This window comes from Podarcis muralis, chromosome 3, assembly GCF_964188315.1.
Source record: "Podarcis muralis chromosome 3, rPodMur119.hap1.1, whole genome shotgun sequence".
Classification (NCBI taxonomy): domain Eukaryota; kingdom Metazoa; phylum Chordata; class Lepidosauria; order Squamata; family Lacertidae; genus Podarcis; species Podarcis muralis.
This window is the reverse complement of record NC_135657.1, coordinates 59,507,462-59,526,720: the sequence shown is the minus strand read 5'-3', so window position 1 is coordinate 59,526,720 and position 19,259 is coordinate 59,507,462. Positions and strand designations below refer to the sequence as shown.

Genomic DNA, 19,259 nt, shown 5'->3' with positions numbered 1-19,259 from the left:
ATTAGGTGAACCCCACACACTGACCAATTGGCAGATTCAGCTGCCAGTCTGGTCAGCTTCTGCACATGGAACAGGAGGTGATGTTTCAGACAGCAAAATGCATTGGGCCAGCCCTAGTACTAGTACTAGTGATGTCTGAAGGTGTGCAGATTTTAATTGTTGTTAGGCCTAGATTTTAATCATTTAAATCATTGGCAAGCTCCCAAAATCTGTAGACCCAGCTACATTGGCAAAGAAAAAGTTCTGTATATACGTTGTTTATGCACTATAACACTGTGACGCAGATGGCGCTGTGGAGTTCTTTTTTTGCCAACCTCATACAAAGTTTACATAGGGCTTCCTAAAAGAACATCTTTCAGGGTGTCCTGGTTTTTTAAATATGGCAACCCTTGTTTACAACGCATTTAACTGAAACGCTTCTTTGATGTGCCTAGATCCAGTGTTCCCCCACCTCCCGCATTGGTGCATTAGAGGCTAAGCAAAAAGAGATCAGCTCTCCCTGCCTCTTTCCATGAACATTGCTGTTGCTGCCATTGTTGGATAAGGGAGAGGAGTTTGCGTGGTCTGGGGGGCTCCATTATGATCATTTCTCCTCTGAGAGGAGACATAGAATCTTATAACTGGACCCAAGCATCCAGCATCTCTAGCTGCAGCAGGTTTATCACATTGTCTTCAATGGGCCATGCAGCTCAACCCTATGCATGTTTACTCATTTACTCAGAAGTAAGTCCCACTTTGTTCAAGACAGTGCATAGGATTTCAGCCTTAAGCGCAACTAAATCTTTCCAGATTGAGGAATATTAAGTGTGTGTGTGTGTGTGTGTGTGTGTGTGTACGCTTTGTAGCAAACTTGCTAATAGAGAACAGTCCGTCCATGCTTAATTTATTATTATTAGTATATAGAGTCAGCTCACATATAAATCTGAACATTGACAAACTTTACTGAACCACAAGCTACAGTGATGGGGAGAGACAAGACACCATTTTATACCAACACAACAATTAAAAACTTTCCATAGAACTTCAGGGCAATGACAATTCACAGATGTCACGCAGCATGGAAAACCCATTTATTTTGCTCACATTGAACTTGGGACAAGATGTTTGCAGTTCAATGCAGTCAAGATGTGCTCATTTCCTGTCCACAAGGAGCTATGAACGCACAGCTGTGACAATGTTGGTTGCTGTTGTGTTTTTGTCTTCTGCCAAGATCTGAGGGTCACACCTTTTCAGTCTCTTCTACTCTCATCATACTTTGCACCCGTTTAGCTCATGCTCCATCCATCCATGGGAAGAACTTTGCTCATGCTGCTCAGGCCACAGAAAATGAAAGAAGAGAGGGGCTGGTAATAAATGCCAATCATTAAAGCTGGCCATTCTTTCCTATTAAAGATGCTGCTTTCACCAAGGAACACTCTGGCCAAAAATGTTTGGCAACATCCCAACACTGAAATGACACGTGTTATTGACCTAAAAAATGCTGCTGTTTACAACTGAAATCCTCTGTATGCTTTATACACATAAAGGGGCTTTGTGAGTAGAAAATGAACTGGGGTGTTGCTAGGCCCACACTGATGCCATGCTCCTCCACCGGCTCCATCCCTCCATTGATGCCATGCCCCTCCAGCAGTCCCACCCCAACACTGCATCCCCCTACTGATTCCAGCCCCTTGTGCTGAGTGGAGGTTAGAGGGAAAGGAGTCGAGATCAATGGAGTTGCTAGTGAGACAGAGGCTACCAGAAGAGGTGGCATAAATGCAGAGGAATCTGACAAGATAGTGAAGAGAGAAAGGTAGCGGGGCAGATTCAGAGGGCCAGGAGGACTTAGCAAGCCCTAAAAAGTGAGATGGATGGATTTAGGGCTGAGAGGTGAGATAAATTGCCTTAGCACAAAGGCTGCTTTTGGCCGGGACATTGTGCAATATTGTCCACTGGAGATATTGCAAAACATTGCTATAGATGGGATCCTGTGGTGAGAAGAGCTCTAATTTCAATTGGTGTGCTGAGTCCACCAAGTGTCTTTGAGAAGAAGAGACTTTCTGAGGATGCCTGATAGTTTCAGCACGCTAAGAATGGTTGCATGCCACAATCCTTTCTGACCAACAGCATATGGGACTATTCATCTAAGAGATGGGGAGGAACACCAAGGCGGGATTTGACATTGCTTAAAATGGAACACAGAGAAAGTGGCATTTAAATTTTTAAGGCCTTAAAAAGAGCCATAGACTTTCTGGAAAATGACGCACGTATGAAATGACCTGCGTCGCAACAGAGGAGCCTGTCTGTCAGAGTTAGGTACACTTAGCAGCGCTGTTCTCAATGAATTATTTACAACCATCCATTTATTCATTCGTTCATTGTTAAATGACCACAGATGTTCACTGCTCTCTGGTGCAAAACATAATGCAGTAAAACAAATAAAACGTGTGATGGTATCAGATGAGGTTGGAAGGACAAGGAGCTGGCAAGCCAGAGAAATGAAGCAAAGTGAAATAATGAGTGGTGTGGATTTTTTGTAAGCTGAGGTGTTATAAAAAGCTTGCACAGCTCATTGTAGCCGTCAGGCAATCTAGCCTTCTGGTAAAATGATCAAACTTCTTCACCTGTTGTCCACTGCAATGCCTGTTGGATACACCTAAAATCTTAGCAAGTGCAGTGGGTGGAAGAATTAGCCTTTATGATGACAGTTTGCAGTTGGTTAACACTGTGCCCCATAGGCAGAAGAATCAAGAGCCAATAATCCTAGTGCATGTTCCTAATTTATCAGTGCTACCTAACCTAACCGTGCATAATATGTAGCTGTCCTGTTTGTATATATAGGCACTGATCCATCTCTAATCCTGCTTTGTTCTACATGGCTTGTGGCCTGAATCAGGATGTATTTTCCCATCCTCATTAGATATGCGTATTAAGTTCAATGGTGACTGGAGAAGCATAGCTAGGTGAAGCTACAAATTGATATACATGCACATTAACAGAGTATACATATCTTATTTTCTGGATTGAGAGGATAATCTTTTGTGAGAAGATATTAAACCCAGCCACAGTTTCCAAAGCATCCCCACCTTCAAGTTATCATTTAAGTAAGTCAATACTTCTTCCTTTCTTAAAAAACAACCTATCACGCATGTTTCTTTTTATAGTGTGCGTTTTTCTTATTTTATGTTCAGCAATTCCAACCAACCAAATACCTTTTTAAGTGAGGAATAATATTCCTAATTCCTACAAAACCAACATGAAGATAAATTTTAAAAGAATCACCCCTAGATCAGGGACTGCTCATCAATTTTCTGTTTTAAGGAATTTTGATTGGCAACAAAAATATATAGCTTAAACCCAGCTCATTCAAAGCTCATTCATTGCGCTGGTTAAATCACAATGCTATATCTTGTTTTGGGTTGTGTCCATTCAGTAGTGTTGTCATGGTAACAGTGTTCCTGGCATTCTCCATTGAAGTCATTCGAATGGCCGAGGAACTGTGCAGGTAGCTGGCAGATCTCTGTGGACGAGGCATCATGCGACAGCAAAGCTGACTGTTGAAATGCCGCCTGAAGCTCTCGCTGAGGAAGTAGAGGGCAAATGGGTTTACGCAAGAATTGCAGAAGCTGAGCACTCGGGCTACCAGAGTAATAACCATATGGCCAAGTGATGGGTCGATCTTCATGTAGTTAAAGGACCGGTACATGTATAGGACATGGGTAGGCAACCAGCATACTGCAAAAAGCCCAACGAAGACCAGCACAATTTTGGCCAGGCGCTTTCGTGTTTCCATCTAAAAAGATGAAATGAGCAGAAATAATCAGTCACAGTACAATGTTATGCTCCACATGAGCTTTCACAATGCATGCAGATACAATTAGTAAAGTGAGTAGCATCAGAAGCCAATGAAACCTGTTTGCATTAATAAGTTCTAAGATGTTTTCAGGTACAGATCCATTAAGCTGCATAGTCTACTTCGTATCATCCTACTGTACAGTCATACCTTGGTTCTTGAACGGAATCCATTCCGGAAGTCCGTTTGACTTCCGAAAAGTTTGAAAACCAAGGCGTGGCTTCTGATTGGCTGCAGGAGCTTCCGGCACTCAATTGGAAGCCACAGAAGCCGTGTCAGACGTTCGGCTTCCGAAAAAATGTTCTCAAACCGGAACACTTACTTCCGGGTTTGCGGCGTTTGGGAGCCAAAACAGACGAGTACCAAGGCGTTCAAGGACTGTATCTTTAATTTCACCAACTGCCTGTTAAAAGGGAGCACGGGGCATCCTTTGATGCAGTTCTTCCACCCATCCCAAAAAGGTCAAAGCACACCTTCTGCCAAAGTTCTGTTAAAGCAGACATTTTCAACCTTGGGTCCCCAGATATTGCTGGACCACAACTCCCATCACCCCCAAGAATGGTCATGGATGATGCAAGTTGAGAGTCCAACATCCGAGAACCCAAAAATGAAGAAGTCTGCATTAGAGGACACACACGGAGGCATACGGTAATTAGACAAGAATCACTGTGTATGCAGCACTGGACCATCCAACAATTGATTATAGACTGATAAGAACTCAGTAGAGGGACAAAGGTAAAGAAATAGCCCTTTTCTGAGGGTTTATTGCCATTTACAGGATAGTTTTCCATTGGCCTAAATAGGTCCAAAAAAGTGAAGTCCTGCAAAAAAAATTTATTGTGGAATAGTGCAGCACATTCTACTAATAACTATAGTCTTATATTAACTTTGTTCACAAATATGAGTATTTTATACAAATTTCATGCAAATTGTATTTGTCCAAATACATTATTCCACAGCAATTCCTCTTGGAACAAGACACATTGATTTGGGTGGACTTTACTTCTAATGAAGAGCGCTCAAAGCAGTAGCCTATAATAGCTGTGAGCAAATTATCTACAGTCCACTGGTTTGTGATCTATTTCCAATGCTTCCTTTAGGGCTGTATAAATTGCCTACTCCATCTGTTTTCATTTTCATGAAACCAATCACCATTACTAAACCAATATCTACTCCTCTCATTAAACATGTAATTCAGACTTGTAAAAAGCAACAACTATTGTGTATCTTATTAGCTGGGGTAGGGAAAAGTACAGCAGAGAAATCTGAAACACAATCTGTAATGGGCTCCAAACCAGAATATAACTGGAATCCAGGGGGGCCCTGACATCTAGGAGCCCTGCTAGACCTTTGCAGAGGCCTCTTGATGTTGACACAGAATATTATTTCATTGCTGTGCAGGGCCTAGGCACTAGGGGGATCATGTTATACCCAGGCAAATCCTGCAATGGAAGCTGCAGGAACCCGTGAAAATCCACTACAGGTTCAGACTAGTCTAAATTACAAAGTCCGGCAAGAATTCTGCCTTGAGCAAATATTTTTATCCTTCTTTCATTGCCATTCAGCAGGCAGTCAATGTGGTACAGTATTTCTCAAGCCAAGTTGGTGGTGGAGAGGGAGTTGGCTCTCAGGGGTAATATATGAGCAACAATATAAGCAGGAATGCCTTAGTAACCACTTAGTACTTTGAAATAATAAGTGGCCTGGCTTGCATGACGATAAGAGGTTCTAGCTTACATATGGGCCACTTACCTGTCTTTTAGATTGTGCACTGTTTTCTCCAGGCAGATTATGTGCACTCTTAATTAAAGTCCTTGCAATATGGTAATAGTAAACACTAATGATGGTGAGCGGGATAAGGAGGTATACCAAAAGTATCATCACTGAATGGATCCTTGGGTGCAAATCATCCTTCAAGGGATACCGTATGCATTCTGTGAAACTGACGTTATCCGCGTCGTTGATGTTTGCTACTTCAGAGAATACGGCTTCAGGAACTGCTAGCAGAATGGATATTATCCAGATGGCAATAGCTTTGATACAGGTCCACAGGACTGCGTTGGGTGCCTGAATGTCCATTGGATTGACAATTGCTTTGTACCTAAAAGCGTATGAGGGAAAATTAGAGTCAATTCTTTTTCAAAGAATGCAGCTTTTATTGAAAGGAGATGGCTTCCTGCAGTTAACAAATAGGAGCCTCGTATGTCCATTCAAGAGACCTAATGAGACATTCCCCATCTGCTTCTGTATTGCAGGAAGCGGGCGGAATTGGAAGCAGAGAAAGACACAGGGAAGAATGCAACAAATGAACAAGTGACTGGCTACAGAAAAGACATGTAGTCACCACATTTCGCAATGTATAGAAGGGTCTAATTGACTGGATATAAGGGGGATGCGGGTGGTTCTCCCACACAGGGCACCAAGTCAAAGAGGCACAAGAATGAGAAGATCCATCATTAAGAAAACTCATTTGGGGGTTCCAAATTTCAGCCTCAGACAGGGTGCCATTGCTACCAAAATTACCAAGGTCTATGCCTTTGTGAAGTAATAATATAGTAGGACAAAAGAAGCTGCCTTACACTCAGACCATTGGTCCACCAGTTCAGCATTGTCTGCACTAACTGGCAGCAGCTCTCAGGTGGGGATCTCCCAGTAGAACCGGGAGATGCCAAGGACTGAACGAGGGACCTTCTGCATGCAAAGCAGGGGCTCTACCACTGAGCTACAACCCTCCCCCTGGAAACTATGAACATGTGCAGAGTACCACCTCTTCACCACTGAGTATCTTCTGACAGCCTTACCACATTTGGGAGTGGGGGAGAAGACGTTGACATCATGGAACACAACGTTCAAGTAGCCCTGATCTCCTGCTTATTCATTTTATTTAATAAATTAATCCTTTTTAAATTAAATACAAACATTAAAACTAGTTTCCCTTAAGCACAGCTAACGCCAGTAGTACAGTTGGCATTTGACTCGCTTCAAGATGTTGAAATAATGCCATCGCAACCCTTCATGAAAATTCATTACATGGAGGACTAACCCCAGTTGATCCGTAAATTGGTCCCTAAGGACATGCATTTCAGCTTCACATAACAGAGACAAGCTCCCCCGCCCTCTGCAATTATTTCTACCCCAGTCTGGCAAGTGTAATGAAAACTATTTGTCTTCAGCCCTCGAGCAGCAAGTGCCTTCAAGCTTTCTTTTCTTTTTCTTCCTCACATTTTTTATTTGCTTTTAAACAAAAACAAATACACTTTTAAACACTTTCCCAGCGGTAACAGATATGATTAATGATGTCCAGGAATTTGGAGCTGGAGATTTGTTCCTTTTATTAACCATTGTGTTAACCAATAAGCATGTTGATTAGATTAGGAAATCCCCTTAGTAAGTCTAAATCCCCATGTAAATCTAGACAGCCCTTTGCAGAGCGTTGTGGGAGAGAGGAAAAAACGCAGGCTCCAAAATCTCACATGCTCACAGGAGAGATGCTCTGGTGCCATACAAGGGCAAATAAGAACTCTGTCAAGAGCTGTGTATGCATGTACAGCTTACAGACCAAAGCTTATGTTAGCAGTATTACTATTTAATGTTCATGAACAGAAGACCATGGGGGTTAACTTGTCTGGTGCTGAAATCCTTCCTTGAAGTATATTACGGGCTAGAGAGGAAACTATCAAATGCAAATAATTGTCCTAAATACTGAGGGATGTACAAAATGCTCCTGCTTATCCAAGAGCACCACTTAGGAATAACAGGGGAGACTTAAATCTCTGGCTAACGTGCTGGTTCTAAGGCAGGGTGACAATATGCATGCCACAGGCACAAATGCCATTTTATTACACAAAGGGACTGGACTGTTTGATCTGTGGTGAATGTTTGAGCACTGCGGAGTATGTACATGTGGGGGGAAAGTAGCCATAAAAGATGCTCTTATGTCTTCAGTTATTACTCTTACATCTTCAGTTATTAAGGCTGTGTTCAGCCCTAATACAGCCAAGGCCCTAAACCTGAGACAAACTGGGCTTATTTGGAGGGAAATGTGCCATGTTCAAGGCTGGTGTTTTGCTCCCCATAAAATGTGCGTGCTCTTTCAGGGCTTGGAGTGGAATTCAAGGGTCCATGGTTGCCGGCTTTGTTCAGTCCCATTCTTCCTTATTTCTCTCCCTCCCCCACTACAAACCAATAAGCCCATAGCCATCCAGGGCTGTCATGTGGCAGGGCATTGAGCAGGGAGGAGAAGCAGGCATAAGCGAGAAGAATACAGAGAAACAAGAAGAAAGAGAAGGTTACTGGATGGCTGCATCTTTGTGCAGAAATGGGGGGTGGGTGCCTTTCCTGCCAGACCTCTCCTTCCCAGTGGCATAGCGTGGGGGGTGCAGGGGGGCCGGCCGCACCGGGCGCAACATCTGGGGGTTAGGGTTAGGGCGCGCAAATCCACGGGTTAGGGGGTGCAAATCCACGGGTTGGGGGGGGGCAAATTACTTGCCTTGCCCCGGGTGCTGACAACCCACGCTACGCTACTGCTCCTTCCCACCCTCTCTATAGAGTATCTGATCCCTCAGAATGCTGGTGTAACCCCTCCAGACCTTTTCCATATCCTATTTTAATTGTATAATAAAATAGCATTTATAAAAACCCTTTAAAATCCATTAGCCTTGCCCCCTAATTGCTTCAGGGACGGATCTGGAATGGGTGGCTCCCAGTGCGGTGAAAGGTAAAATGGCCTGATCCAGGGGCTACAGATGGGGGTCACAAGGGGTCTGTGCACAGCCCTATTAATTGTCTATAAAGGCCAAATTAAACAGGTAGTTATTCAGTTTTAGCCATGGAATGTATGCTTTCTGCCCCCGCCCAAATAGCTGGGGGGTGTAGCAGGCTGGGTCAAGTCTGTGGGAAAGGGGAGGGTGTCTTTAACTTGTAGGGGCTCCTGCACCAGCTAAAAATATAAATGACATAACCATGAGCCTTTCAGTCCTGCAGAGAATCTTGTCGCCAAAGAAAGGAATCCCCCACACAGATTGACAACTGAACTGAAGCCCCCACAGAAAAGCCTGTCCTTGCCGTGGGAAGCCCAATCAGGCAGTTTTCTTTGCACTGCTGCAAACAGGTCACAGAAAAGGTCTGCTGTGTCCTGGAGATGACGGTGTAATCTGCAGGGTGAGTGGCAAAAGACGAAGGACTCATCAGCCACCCCAAACAGCCCCACAATATGTTACTGTCCCTTCACATGACTGGAATGGCTACTTCAAAGCCGGGAAGCTAAACAAGTTCCTTATAGTGCCCTGAAGCAGACACGGTACATTGCAGACCAGGAAGTGAAAATGTTTCAGCATATCAGTCTTCCCCAGTATGGCTGCTTCTCCGAATGCCATTAAAAAGTTTGATATAGTTGGCCGTGTGCACAGGCTCTTCCAATTGCATAGAGACGAATCAAGCGTCTTGAAGCAGACATGCTCAGATAAGCAAGATCAATGCCTATCTCCTAGAGACATAATTACTAGCAAAGAAGGTCAGCTCCGCATATCAGTTGCTTGCAAGCACAAATAGCTGAAAGGTGAGGCCAGTCATGGTGGAAATGCTGGTTTTCTAACCTTGTAATATTATTGATGCCATGGGACCATGCGACATGTTTCCTCTCTGGGCGTTGAAAGGTTCTGTGGCAGGTACAAGAATTTAAAAGGAGGAATGAGATAAAGTCTCCCTGTGATATTGCAGAATGCTGACGGCTAGGGCTGCGATAGTAAACAGGCTTGCCAAAGCAAATTTGTGGGGAGATTTCAGAGCCGTAGCCTGGATACATAGAGCGCCAGAATAAATGAAATGTGCAAAATATATCTGTTCTTCAGTGGAGATGAACTATTACCTATCCTTATTGAAAGATGCTTGCTGTCTCCTTTTCATTTCCTTTTCTTCTTTCTGCTCACTCAGAAAGTGCAGTACTCATTCACAGAGAAAGAGATAATGCCACATAATATGTTTAGTATGTCGAGTATCTTAACAAGTGGAAACTGCAAGAAACTGCAACAGAATTCCATTTGAGATTCCGGCCGGCCATGCAAGAGGTTCCATTCAAGTCCCTCCCCCACTCAGTGTTTCTGTCTTACCAACAGCAGGCAGTGAACATTCCATGCCCACTGAGCATGCTCAGTCCTTAGTAAACTGTTTGGGGGCTTCCTCCAACTTTTCCCAAACATGTTGTGGGTTTTTGTGTGTGTGTGTTTTTGTACTTCTGCAGACCTCAGGATTCCCCCAAGCCTGCTGATAGACCTCCCTCTTGTTTGTGAGTGTTGCTGTTTTAGTTATATGGGGGAGTTTTGATAGGTAAGTGTGTGGCTCCATTAAACTAATCCCTTACTAATGATCTCTGGAGCAGAGAATGGATGGTCAGTTTTCAGGATACTGTACTTAGAGTAGTTCTATAAACTCTGGAGGTTAATTTCTAAGTATACCCATTTTTACAAACAAATACATTTTCCGACAGGACACTTTTGAAGAACAGGGAAATTTGCGGGGAAGAAGAAGAAGAAGAAGAGTTTGGATTTGATATCCCGCCTTTCACTCCCCTTCAGGAGTCTCAAAGCGGCTAACATTCTCCTTTCCCTTCCTCCCCCACAACAAACACTCTGTGAGGGGGGGGGGCTGAGAGACTTCAAAGAAGTGTGACTGGCCCAAGGTCACCCAGCAGCTGCAAGTGGAGGAGCGGAGACGCGAACCCGGTTCCCCAGATTAGGAGACTACCGCTCTTAACCACTACACCACACTGGCTCTCAAGTAATGCAACCCTACTACCGATAGAAATAAACGATTTATATGTTCATAGATAATCTGAAAGGGTTCGTGTGAAATGGCTAGAGAAGTGGTTAGGTTCAATCAGTATTCATTCTTTGTGTGGCACTTCGTGCCTTTCCATTTCTCAATGAAATTGGCATTCAGATGGAGGCACATTTTTGATGAGTCATAGCTATGAATTCTAAATAACATGGAAACAAAAATGTAAGAATGTTTTCCCAAAAGGCTTGCAACACAGAAAATGTCCAGGACTAATTAATTAATAAGGAAGTGGGAAAGGAACATGTAAAGAATAATTATATATATCCCGTATTTTTCGTGCCATAGGACGCTCCGTCCCATAGGACGCACCTAGTTTTTTGGGGGGGGGGAATAAAGGGGGGGGAAATTCCTTTATTTCCCCCCCAAAAAAAACCAGGTCGGGGAAACCGAACCAGGTCGAGGAACAGCGGGATGGCGGCGCTGCGCCTCCCTGCTGTCCCCCGAGCTTGTGGGGCTGGCCGATGTCTGCCCGGCGCGCGGGGCGCTCTGCTTCAGGGCGCCCCATGCACCGGGCGGCAAGCTGCTATCCACAGCGTGGGGAGCCCTGCAGGGAACTCCTGCAGGGCTCCACATGCTGCAGATGTCTGCCCGGCGCGCGGGGCGCTCTGCTTCAGGGCGCCCCATGCACCGGGCGGCAGGCTGCTATCCGCAGCGTGGGGAGCCCTGCGGGGAACTCCTGCAGGGCTCCCCACGCTGCGGGTGTGTTCCCGAAGCACCTGGCGCTCTGCTTTCAGTGTGCCCGGCGCTCCGGGAAGCAGGCTGCTATTCGCAGCCTAGACTGCGGATGTCTTCCTGAAGCCTGGAGAGCGAGAGGGGTCGGTGCGCACCGACTCCTCTCGCTCTCCAAGCTTCAGCGAAAGCCTGCATTCGCCCCATAGGACGCACACACATTTCCCCTTCATTTTTGGAGGGGGAAAAGTGCGTCCTATAGGGCGAAAAATACGGTAAGTGAAAGTTAACAAAACAAAACAAAATGTATTTTGGATCTCATTTTGTTTGGAACATAATGTGAATGCCACTTACCAAAAATGCCTGTCCAGCTGAATGACAATTTCATACTCCTATTGACAAAATGATTCTGTAGAGTTAGACAAAATCCTAGAATCTTGCCACCTGTTAAAATCTTGTTTGGATTGACATTGGTTCTCCATTTTACCAAAAAAACAACAACAACAACACAGTGTCCAAGAAAGGAAAGTATGAGATACTGTATTGAACACTGTGAACTAAGGAGAAACTGGGCCTATTATGGAAATAAAAAAATACCCCTGACTTTATTCTACTCCCCATGTGGCAGTTCATAGAATCAAAGAATTGTAGAGTTGGAAGGAATCCCAAGGGTCATCTAGTCCAACCCCCTGCAATGCCGGAAACTCAGCTAAAGCATCCATGGCAGATGGCTAGTTAAATACGAAAAGCAGTTTCTGGGAGCAGGGAGAGGGGAGAGTGCTCTTTAATCAGGTTGTGCTTGTGTACTTATATAGGCATATATAAGCTGGCCACTATGAGAAGAAGGTGGACTAGGTGTGCTATTGGCTTGATCCAGCAGGATTCATCTTACGTTCTTCAACCTTGCTGGGTATTGCACAGCAACAAAATACCTCTAGGAGGACCACTTCCTGCATTATGCTGTATACAGAGAAGCTGGACCGCTTGGCATCTCTAAGTATCATCAACCATGAGAGCCTTCTGGGCTGCCTGGCAATACTAGAACTAGGAGGTGCAGTGTGTTGTGGAGGCTTCAGTCCTTTCTGGAGGTAAAAGCCCAGAACCTAGTAGTGGGGAACTACTGTTCCACTTCAACACCAATGATGTTAAGGGCACCACAGTTCCATATCTTTGTATTAATTTTTTGTTCTGACCTACATTGGATCCTTAGAGCAGTGTTTCCCAACCTTGTGCCTCCAGCTGTTTTTGGCCTACAATTCCCATCATCCCTTGCCACTGGTCTTGCTAGTCAGGGATGATGGGAGTTGTAGGCCAAAAACATCTGGAGGCACAAGGTTGGGAAACACTGCCTTAGAGTGAAGAACAGGTAAGAAATCTTAGTAAGAAGAATTGTGATAAGGATAATACACAAAACTTTTGAGAGGCCATCCAGAGCAGTGTTTCCCAATCTTTCCCCCCTTCCGACCTTGTTTCCTTCCTATGGCCCCCCATGGGCGTAACCAAGGGGGGGCAGGAGGGCAGATGCCCCTAAAATAAGTAAAAATCAATACAGGTCAATACAAATCTGAGGTTCTGCCCTCCCCGCAACAAAAGCCTGCCACCCTAACAGAAATCATGGCTATGTCCATGCCCCCCACTGGTAGAAAGGTAGGTATTTAAATGTTTTGTTTATACTTTTTATAATATATACAAAATACAATTACACAAAATGATAGGAACATAATGAAATATTGTTGAAGCAGGAAAACATAGAATCATGGAGCTGGAAGGGACCTCAACGGTCTTCTTTCTAGTGCAACCCCCTGCTATGTAGGAAACTCTGCTAAAGCATCCATGACAGATGGCCACCCAACCTCTGCTTAGAAACCTCCAAGGAAGGAGAGTCCAGAACTTCCTGAGTGAAATCCATCTTCCATGTATCATAAAAAGTAAACAACGCTTATTTCACCCCAATTATTTGACACAGAGGGGGAAATCTATAGATACAGTCTAAAAGGCACGCAGGGAGTTCTGTATATATGGGAGAATTTTAAAAAGCAAGTGGTCCTCACTGCCCTGTTGCAAAAAGATCTTGTCATCTAGAGGAGTCCTGGCTGCCTAGATAAAATACTATAGCCCGCCGCACCCTTACCTGGGAGTAAGACCCACTGAACTCAGTGCAACATTCTTCTGAGTAGACAGTTATTTACAAGAGGCAAGTCAGCAGCACCAGACGACCCCGCTTGGCTAGGCGCTGGGATGGATCTCACCCTGCGCCCTGCAGAGCTGGGCTGATGCTGCCAATGGGCCCTGCACCCCTCAGCAACATCCCAAGGCCCTGATCCACTAGATGCTGGGGTGGATTGCACCCTGCGCCTCGCAGAGTCAGGACCACCAGGCCCAGCACTGGTGGCAGCAAAAAGCAGTTCCGACTCACCCAGCCCTACCGATTGCCACCCCACCACCGCACTTACTTGACCTGGGGGTTCTGGATCACAGGCTCTATTGGTCAAAATGGGAGCCTCAACGATTGCCTTCTCCTGCTGGAAACAAACCAGGACTTCTCCAAGAAAACCCACGTGGCAAAAAGGAGCTCTAGGCCCTGGTGGGCCGCTCCCTTACTCGCTTGTGATTGGCCAAGCAGATAGCCAGCCAATCAGGATTTAAATATATATGTATGAATTCCACTCTTCACTTCTCACTTCCCTCTGTGACCCGCCCCCCAGCCTCATGCTGTGGCCCCCATTTATGCATTTTTCACCTCTGCCCCTCTTGAAATATCTGGGAGGGGCAGGGAGCCATATGGCTTCCGGTTGGGGAACTCTGATCCAAAGGTTTTAGGTATCATCAGTTTGACCTCAATACCAAGAAAGGTCCTTGAGGTCTGTGAGCACTTAGAAAAGGATGCTGTGATTACTATGACTTAGCATGGGTTTCTCAAAAACAAGTCATGTCAGATGAATCTCATTTCTTTTCTTTTTTTTAAAGAGTGGATCAGGGGAATGCTGTGGACATAGAGTATCTTGATTTCAGTTAGGCTTTTGACAAAGCCCCCCATGATATTATTGCAGAGAAGCTGGTAAAATGTGGACTAGATGAGGCAACGGTTAGGTGGATTTGTAGCTGGCTGACTGACCAAACCCAAAGAGTGCTTGTGTATAGTTCCTCATCATCCTGGAAAAAACTGACAAGTAGGGTGCTGCACATTTCTGTCCTGGACCTGTTGCTGTTAAATGTCTTTATAAATGACCATGATAAAGGAATTGAAGGCTGAATCTCCATCCTCTTGAAAACTGCCAGCTCAGCTTACCCTTAGGATCAGTTTAAAATTGACAGAAAACCAAGGGTGGGAGACAGCTTTCCCAAAAGAAAAGGGCTGGTTCCTTTTTCCATGTTGCCATATACTATGGATATGGTGATACTTCACTTACCCAGAAGAGAGCATGTGGCTGTCAAAAACAGAGCATCCAGGGGAACAAGAAGATTTGACTCTTCTTGGTTTCCATTCATAGCTTTTGTAAACATGGGTGTGCAGGGCATTTGGCCTCCTACAAGGCAGGAGTCCTTTTGGTACAGTAACACTTGGTTTCTGTAATAATGGCAATTTATAAATGACCTCTCGCTCTTTTTTGAAGGAGAACCACTAACTCACAATGTGGTGTGCGTGGTATATATTGTGTATGGTGTTATTTTATTTTGCCTTTCAAAGTTCAGTTTTATGGTTTGCTACTTTGGAAAATACTTTTTTCTTTCAAAGGAAGTGGCCCCACAGTGTCTTCAAATATATGCTGCAACCTCTTTTGCTACCTAAGCTACAATTTGTTCAGCTTCAATCAGAAAGCAAGTTGGTGCCAGCATTGTTGATGAACCCTACTTGATGTACATGTAGCAAAATGCTTGCTTGGTCATTGCTGATCTTCGCCACTCTCCCTTGAGTTTATGTATATTATTAATTCTGCCAACCTCATAGGGAGTGAGATTCTTCTTTGCATTTAGGCAGTTGCATAAAGTCCTGAACACTAATGATTATTAACAACCTGGTTCGCTTTTTATATAAATGGGGAAGGATGGTTTATATCCCAGTCCTTTGAGTATGGCACAGAACTCATTTCTGGTCATTAATTTCGGCTCACACTGTGTTTAGTTCAGATGAAGAGTGGAAGATTCCATTCCCAGTACATTGAAGAGCCAAATATTTCATAGAACCATAGCATTGGGAGGGAGCCTGGGGGTTAGCTAGCCCAATATTCAGTGATGTATTGACAGACCAAGATGCACCTGCAGCATCCCTGACAGGTGGCCATCCAGCCTTTGCTTAAATGCTTCCAGTGCAGGTAAGCCTGTTCCCCTGCCAAACAGTTTGTACCATTAGGACATTTCTCCTCGGTGCTGAGCCTATATCTTATTTCCTGTGATTTCTAATGATGGATTTCAGTTCTGCCCTTTTGAATGGCAGGGGATAAATCTGTTCCATCTCATGCATGACAGCCCTCAAAATATTTGAAGACAGCTCCCCTTCAAGATAAACATTCCCAGCTCTTTAAAGTGCTCCTCAAAGGACTTGGTTCTGGACCTCTCACAGTCCTTTGGACACACTCCAATTTGTCAATGTCCTTCTTAAAAGATGGCACCCATAATTGAACGCAGCACTCCAGATTTGAAAGAAGGGTAAGATCCTTCCTAAGTTCTTTGTGTCCTGCAGTCTGTTTACACCTGCATCCAGTCAGATGCCTCTGGGATGCTCACAAGCAGGGCACAAAGGCAACCATTGGCTTCTGTTTCTCCCCTGTAACACCTGGGGTTCAAAAGTGCACTTCCTCTAACTAGGGAAGCTCCATTTAAGATATTGTGACTGGTGGCCATGTTTCTCCATGCAGTTGTCAAGAGTCAGTGTGGTGCAATGGTTAGGGTGTTAGACTATGACCTGGAAGATCGGGGTTTGAATCCCCACTCAGCCATGAAGCTCACTGGGTGACCGCAAGCTAGCCACTATCTCTAAGCCTAACCTACCTTGCAGGGTTGTTGTAAGGAGAAAAGGGGGAAGGAAGAACCATGTACACCACCTTGGGATTCTTGGAGGAAAAGGTAGCATATAAATGAAGAATGAAATAAAATAAGCCCTCTTTAATGCCAGGTGAGTGAGCAAGCCCTATCCTTTGTCTCAGCAATTTCCACGCATTATTTATGTGTGATATGGAAACGTGTGTGTGTTTGTTAAGAGATGCTTCACCTCCAAAGAAAAAATTAAGAATGGGATTGCTACAACATAAGCACAGCCACAAAGGAGCAGCGGTTCATTTCCATCGTCTGTGATTGATTAGTGGTCCAGAGAAGGACACTGCAGACCATGGACAGCCAACAGGGTGCCTTTCTGATGCTGTGGGTTTTGATTGCCCATCAGCCTCAGGCAGTGGGACCAGTGATGGATGGGAATTCTGGAGAGCACACCTGCTGCACAGGGCCAGGTTCACCTCCTACACATGTGATGGAGACATGATCCAGTGTGCTGAGCCTTTAGGGAGGCAGTGGCAGAACTCTAATCCAGCCCTTCTTGGTGGGTAACCTTACATCTGAGCCAACAGACTAAGTTTGAAGTCCTGCTCCGATGGCCATCTCAGCAGAGCATCCGTGCCTTTAACAAGGGCCAGAAATTCGCCTAAGAAAGCATTTCCCTTTATCAGAGACAGGAAAATTATTCACCCATTGGACCGACCAGGACGAACCTAGAATCATAGAATTGTGGGGTTGGAAGGGACCCAAAGGATCTTCTAGTCCAGCCCTCTGCAAGAGTAGCCTAGGTGTGGGTTAGATGTGAAAGAATGTCTCTCTTCCTCCCCCCCCCCCCGCCCTTTAGTCTTTTGTGGCTGCAGTGACTTTCCTCCTCTCTGTGTCTCTCTGTACGGTTCTGCCAAAATAAATTCCAGCATTGCAGGGAGTTGGACTCGATGTCTTTCGTGGTCCCTTCCAACTCTCCAGTTCTATGACTCTATGACTGTCCGTCTGCCTGCCTCTCTCTCTCTCTCTCTCTCTCTCTCTCTCTCCGGGTGTCTCCTTTCCAGCCTGCCCCTCGCCTCGTCTTACCTGTCGGCGCTGAGGGCAGTGAGCGTGAAGACGGAGACACCCACCGAGGTGAGCTGGATGGCCGGCAGCAGCTTGCAGCCCACCTCGCCGAAGAGCCAGTCCTCGAGGAAGAAGCGCGAGGCGTCGACGGGCACGCAGGTGAGAAGCAGCAGCAGGTCGCCGGCTGCCAAGCTGGAGATGAAGATGTTGGGCACGCTGCGCACGGCGCTCCTGCCCACGAAGATCTTCAGCAGGGTGGCGTTGCCCAGCAAGCCCACCGCCATGATCAGCAGGTACAGCGAGGGCACCACGCAGCGGATGATGAAGAGAGCCCGGGCTTGCTGCGACGAGGGCAGCCGCTCTGACGCCTGGCCAGGAGCCGGGTCCGCCTCGCCGCTGCCGTTGCCCTCCGCTGTCAGGTTGCCCCAGGCGGACGCGCTGCTGCCCAGCCCCGTCCAGCTGAAAGACATAGCCTCGCCCGTCGAAGGATCGGGGCTGTCTCCGGGTGCCCAGACTTCTGCGCCTTCCCGCACCCCCAGACGGACAGGGACAGGACGATGCGCTCAAAGGCAAACCTGTCTCTTCTTCCTAAGGAGTGCCTAGACAACCGTCGGGGCAAGCTTTCCTGGGATGCTTCTGCAGAAGGAAGTCCCTCCGGAGTCCGAAAGGCTTTCTGTTCAAGTAAGTGCTGTTTAGGTAGGATCTGAGTCAAGAAATCGGTATCCAGTCTGTTGGGTCTTCTGCGAGGTGAAGCGGGCGAAAAGAGTCGCGCGATTCTGCTGGGCGATGCTGGCGGCTCCTCTTTCTAGGAAAGCCTGGACGGCTCTGCTCCTCTCTCCGGAGCGTGGAGCAGCTGAGGTTGGACAGCTCCTGCCGGGCAGAAGCCGGGTTCTATTTTCCCTGCTTGCCGCGCAACACCAGCCCTTTATACGCGCGAGGGTCCGCCTCCGCAAGGAGGAGCGAACAGTTAGAGAAAAGCCACCAACTTGGTCTCTTGGCGCTGAATGGAGGGAGCGGCTCTCCTCCTTTGCGTAGCACCCAAGTTAAAGACAGAGGCTTTCCCCGCGACAGGGGCGGGGGAGGCTGAGGCCCCAAATGTTTTCCAAGCTGCTGGACTTACCTGGTCGAGTTTATGGGCTCGGGCGTAACGGCACGTCTAAGGCTACAGCCCTTCTAGGCTCACTTTCCTGAGAGTAAGCCCTAGTGAACTCAGCAGACGTGGACAGCATGGCGCTTCCAGGCTCCGATCCTATGCATACTGCCCTGGAATTGACTTCTGAGTCAGTCTGCATAGGACTGGGCTGCAAAGCTCTGTAGGAATGTTCCTTGAAACCCCAAACTGGCAGGCACAAGCGTGCCGGGGTGACAGAGAGCGCCAGGCGGAAGGCGGCGCTTTTTAGCCTGAAGGTTCAAATGTCCGGGGGGCGGCCAAGGAAATAGAGCTGTCCGTCTCTTGGTGCTGAAAATTACTCCGGAGCCGCTCCCCGTCTCAGCTTTAAACTACAGGGACATCATAGAACCATAGAATTGGAAGGGACCCCGAGGGCCATCTCGGCTGCACTCCTGAATATGCTTTTGGAAGTAAAGCGCCCCCATTTGGAGAAAACATGGCTAGGATCCAGCTGCGAGCCATCTGCATGACACTATAAACCGAGATCTTGCGGTTTTCCTTAGCGTTCCTGGACAGCATTCTTTCCAGTCTTCGCGCGGTGTGTGTGAGCAAAGTTCTTGGTCTTGCCAGCTGCAGGACTAATGCTGTGCAACCACAAGCAGCATAAGGGGGAGGTCATCACGTTTCGTAAACATACATCGGCGCAATCCTATACATTCCTGTTCCGAAGTATATCCCATTAAGTTCAATGGGGCCTTGCTCCCAGATGAATGA

General features: G+C 46.2%; 1 protein-coding gene across 1 annotated transcript; it reads right to left on the bottom strand.

The window, feature by feature from the left end:
• Positions 1-866: 866 nt before the first annotated feature.
• On the bottom strand, positions 867-18,425 carry NMBR (neuromedin B receptor). Its single transcript, XM_028723563.2, has 3 exons — positions 17,396-18,425; positions 5,585-5,933; positions 867-3,772 (listed from the first exon to the last, which is right to left on the bottom strand). The coding sequence occupies exons 1-3, from the start codon at positions 17,842-17,844 to the stop codon at positions 3,374-3,376; spliced, it is 1,197 nt and encodes a 398-aa protein (XP_028579396.2). The 5' UTR covers positions 17,845-18,425; the 3' UTR covers positions 867-3,373.
• Between the last annotated feature and the right edge of the window lie 834 nt (positions 18,426-19,259).

Coding starts and splice junctions, on each gene's coding strand:
- NMBR (XM_028723563.2), bottom strand. CDS start 17,844: ATGTCTTTCAGCTGGACGGGGCTGGGCAGCAGCGCGTCCGCCTGGGGC. Junction 5,934..17,395: donor ACTGCCCTCAGCGCCGACAG/GTAAGACGAGGC, acceptor ATACGCTTTTAG/GTACAAAGCAATTGTCAATC. Junction 3,773..5,584: donor GTGCACAATCTAAAAGACAG/GTAAGTGGCCCA, acceptor TCATCTTTTTAG/ATGGAAACACGAAAGCGCCT.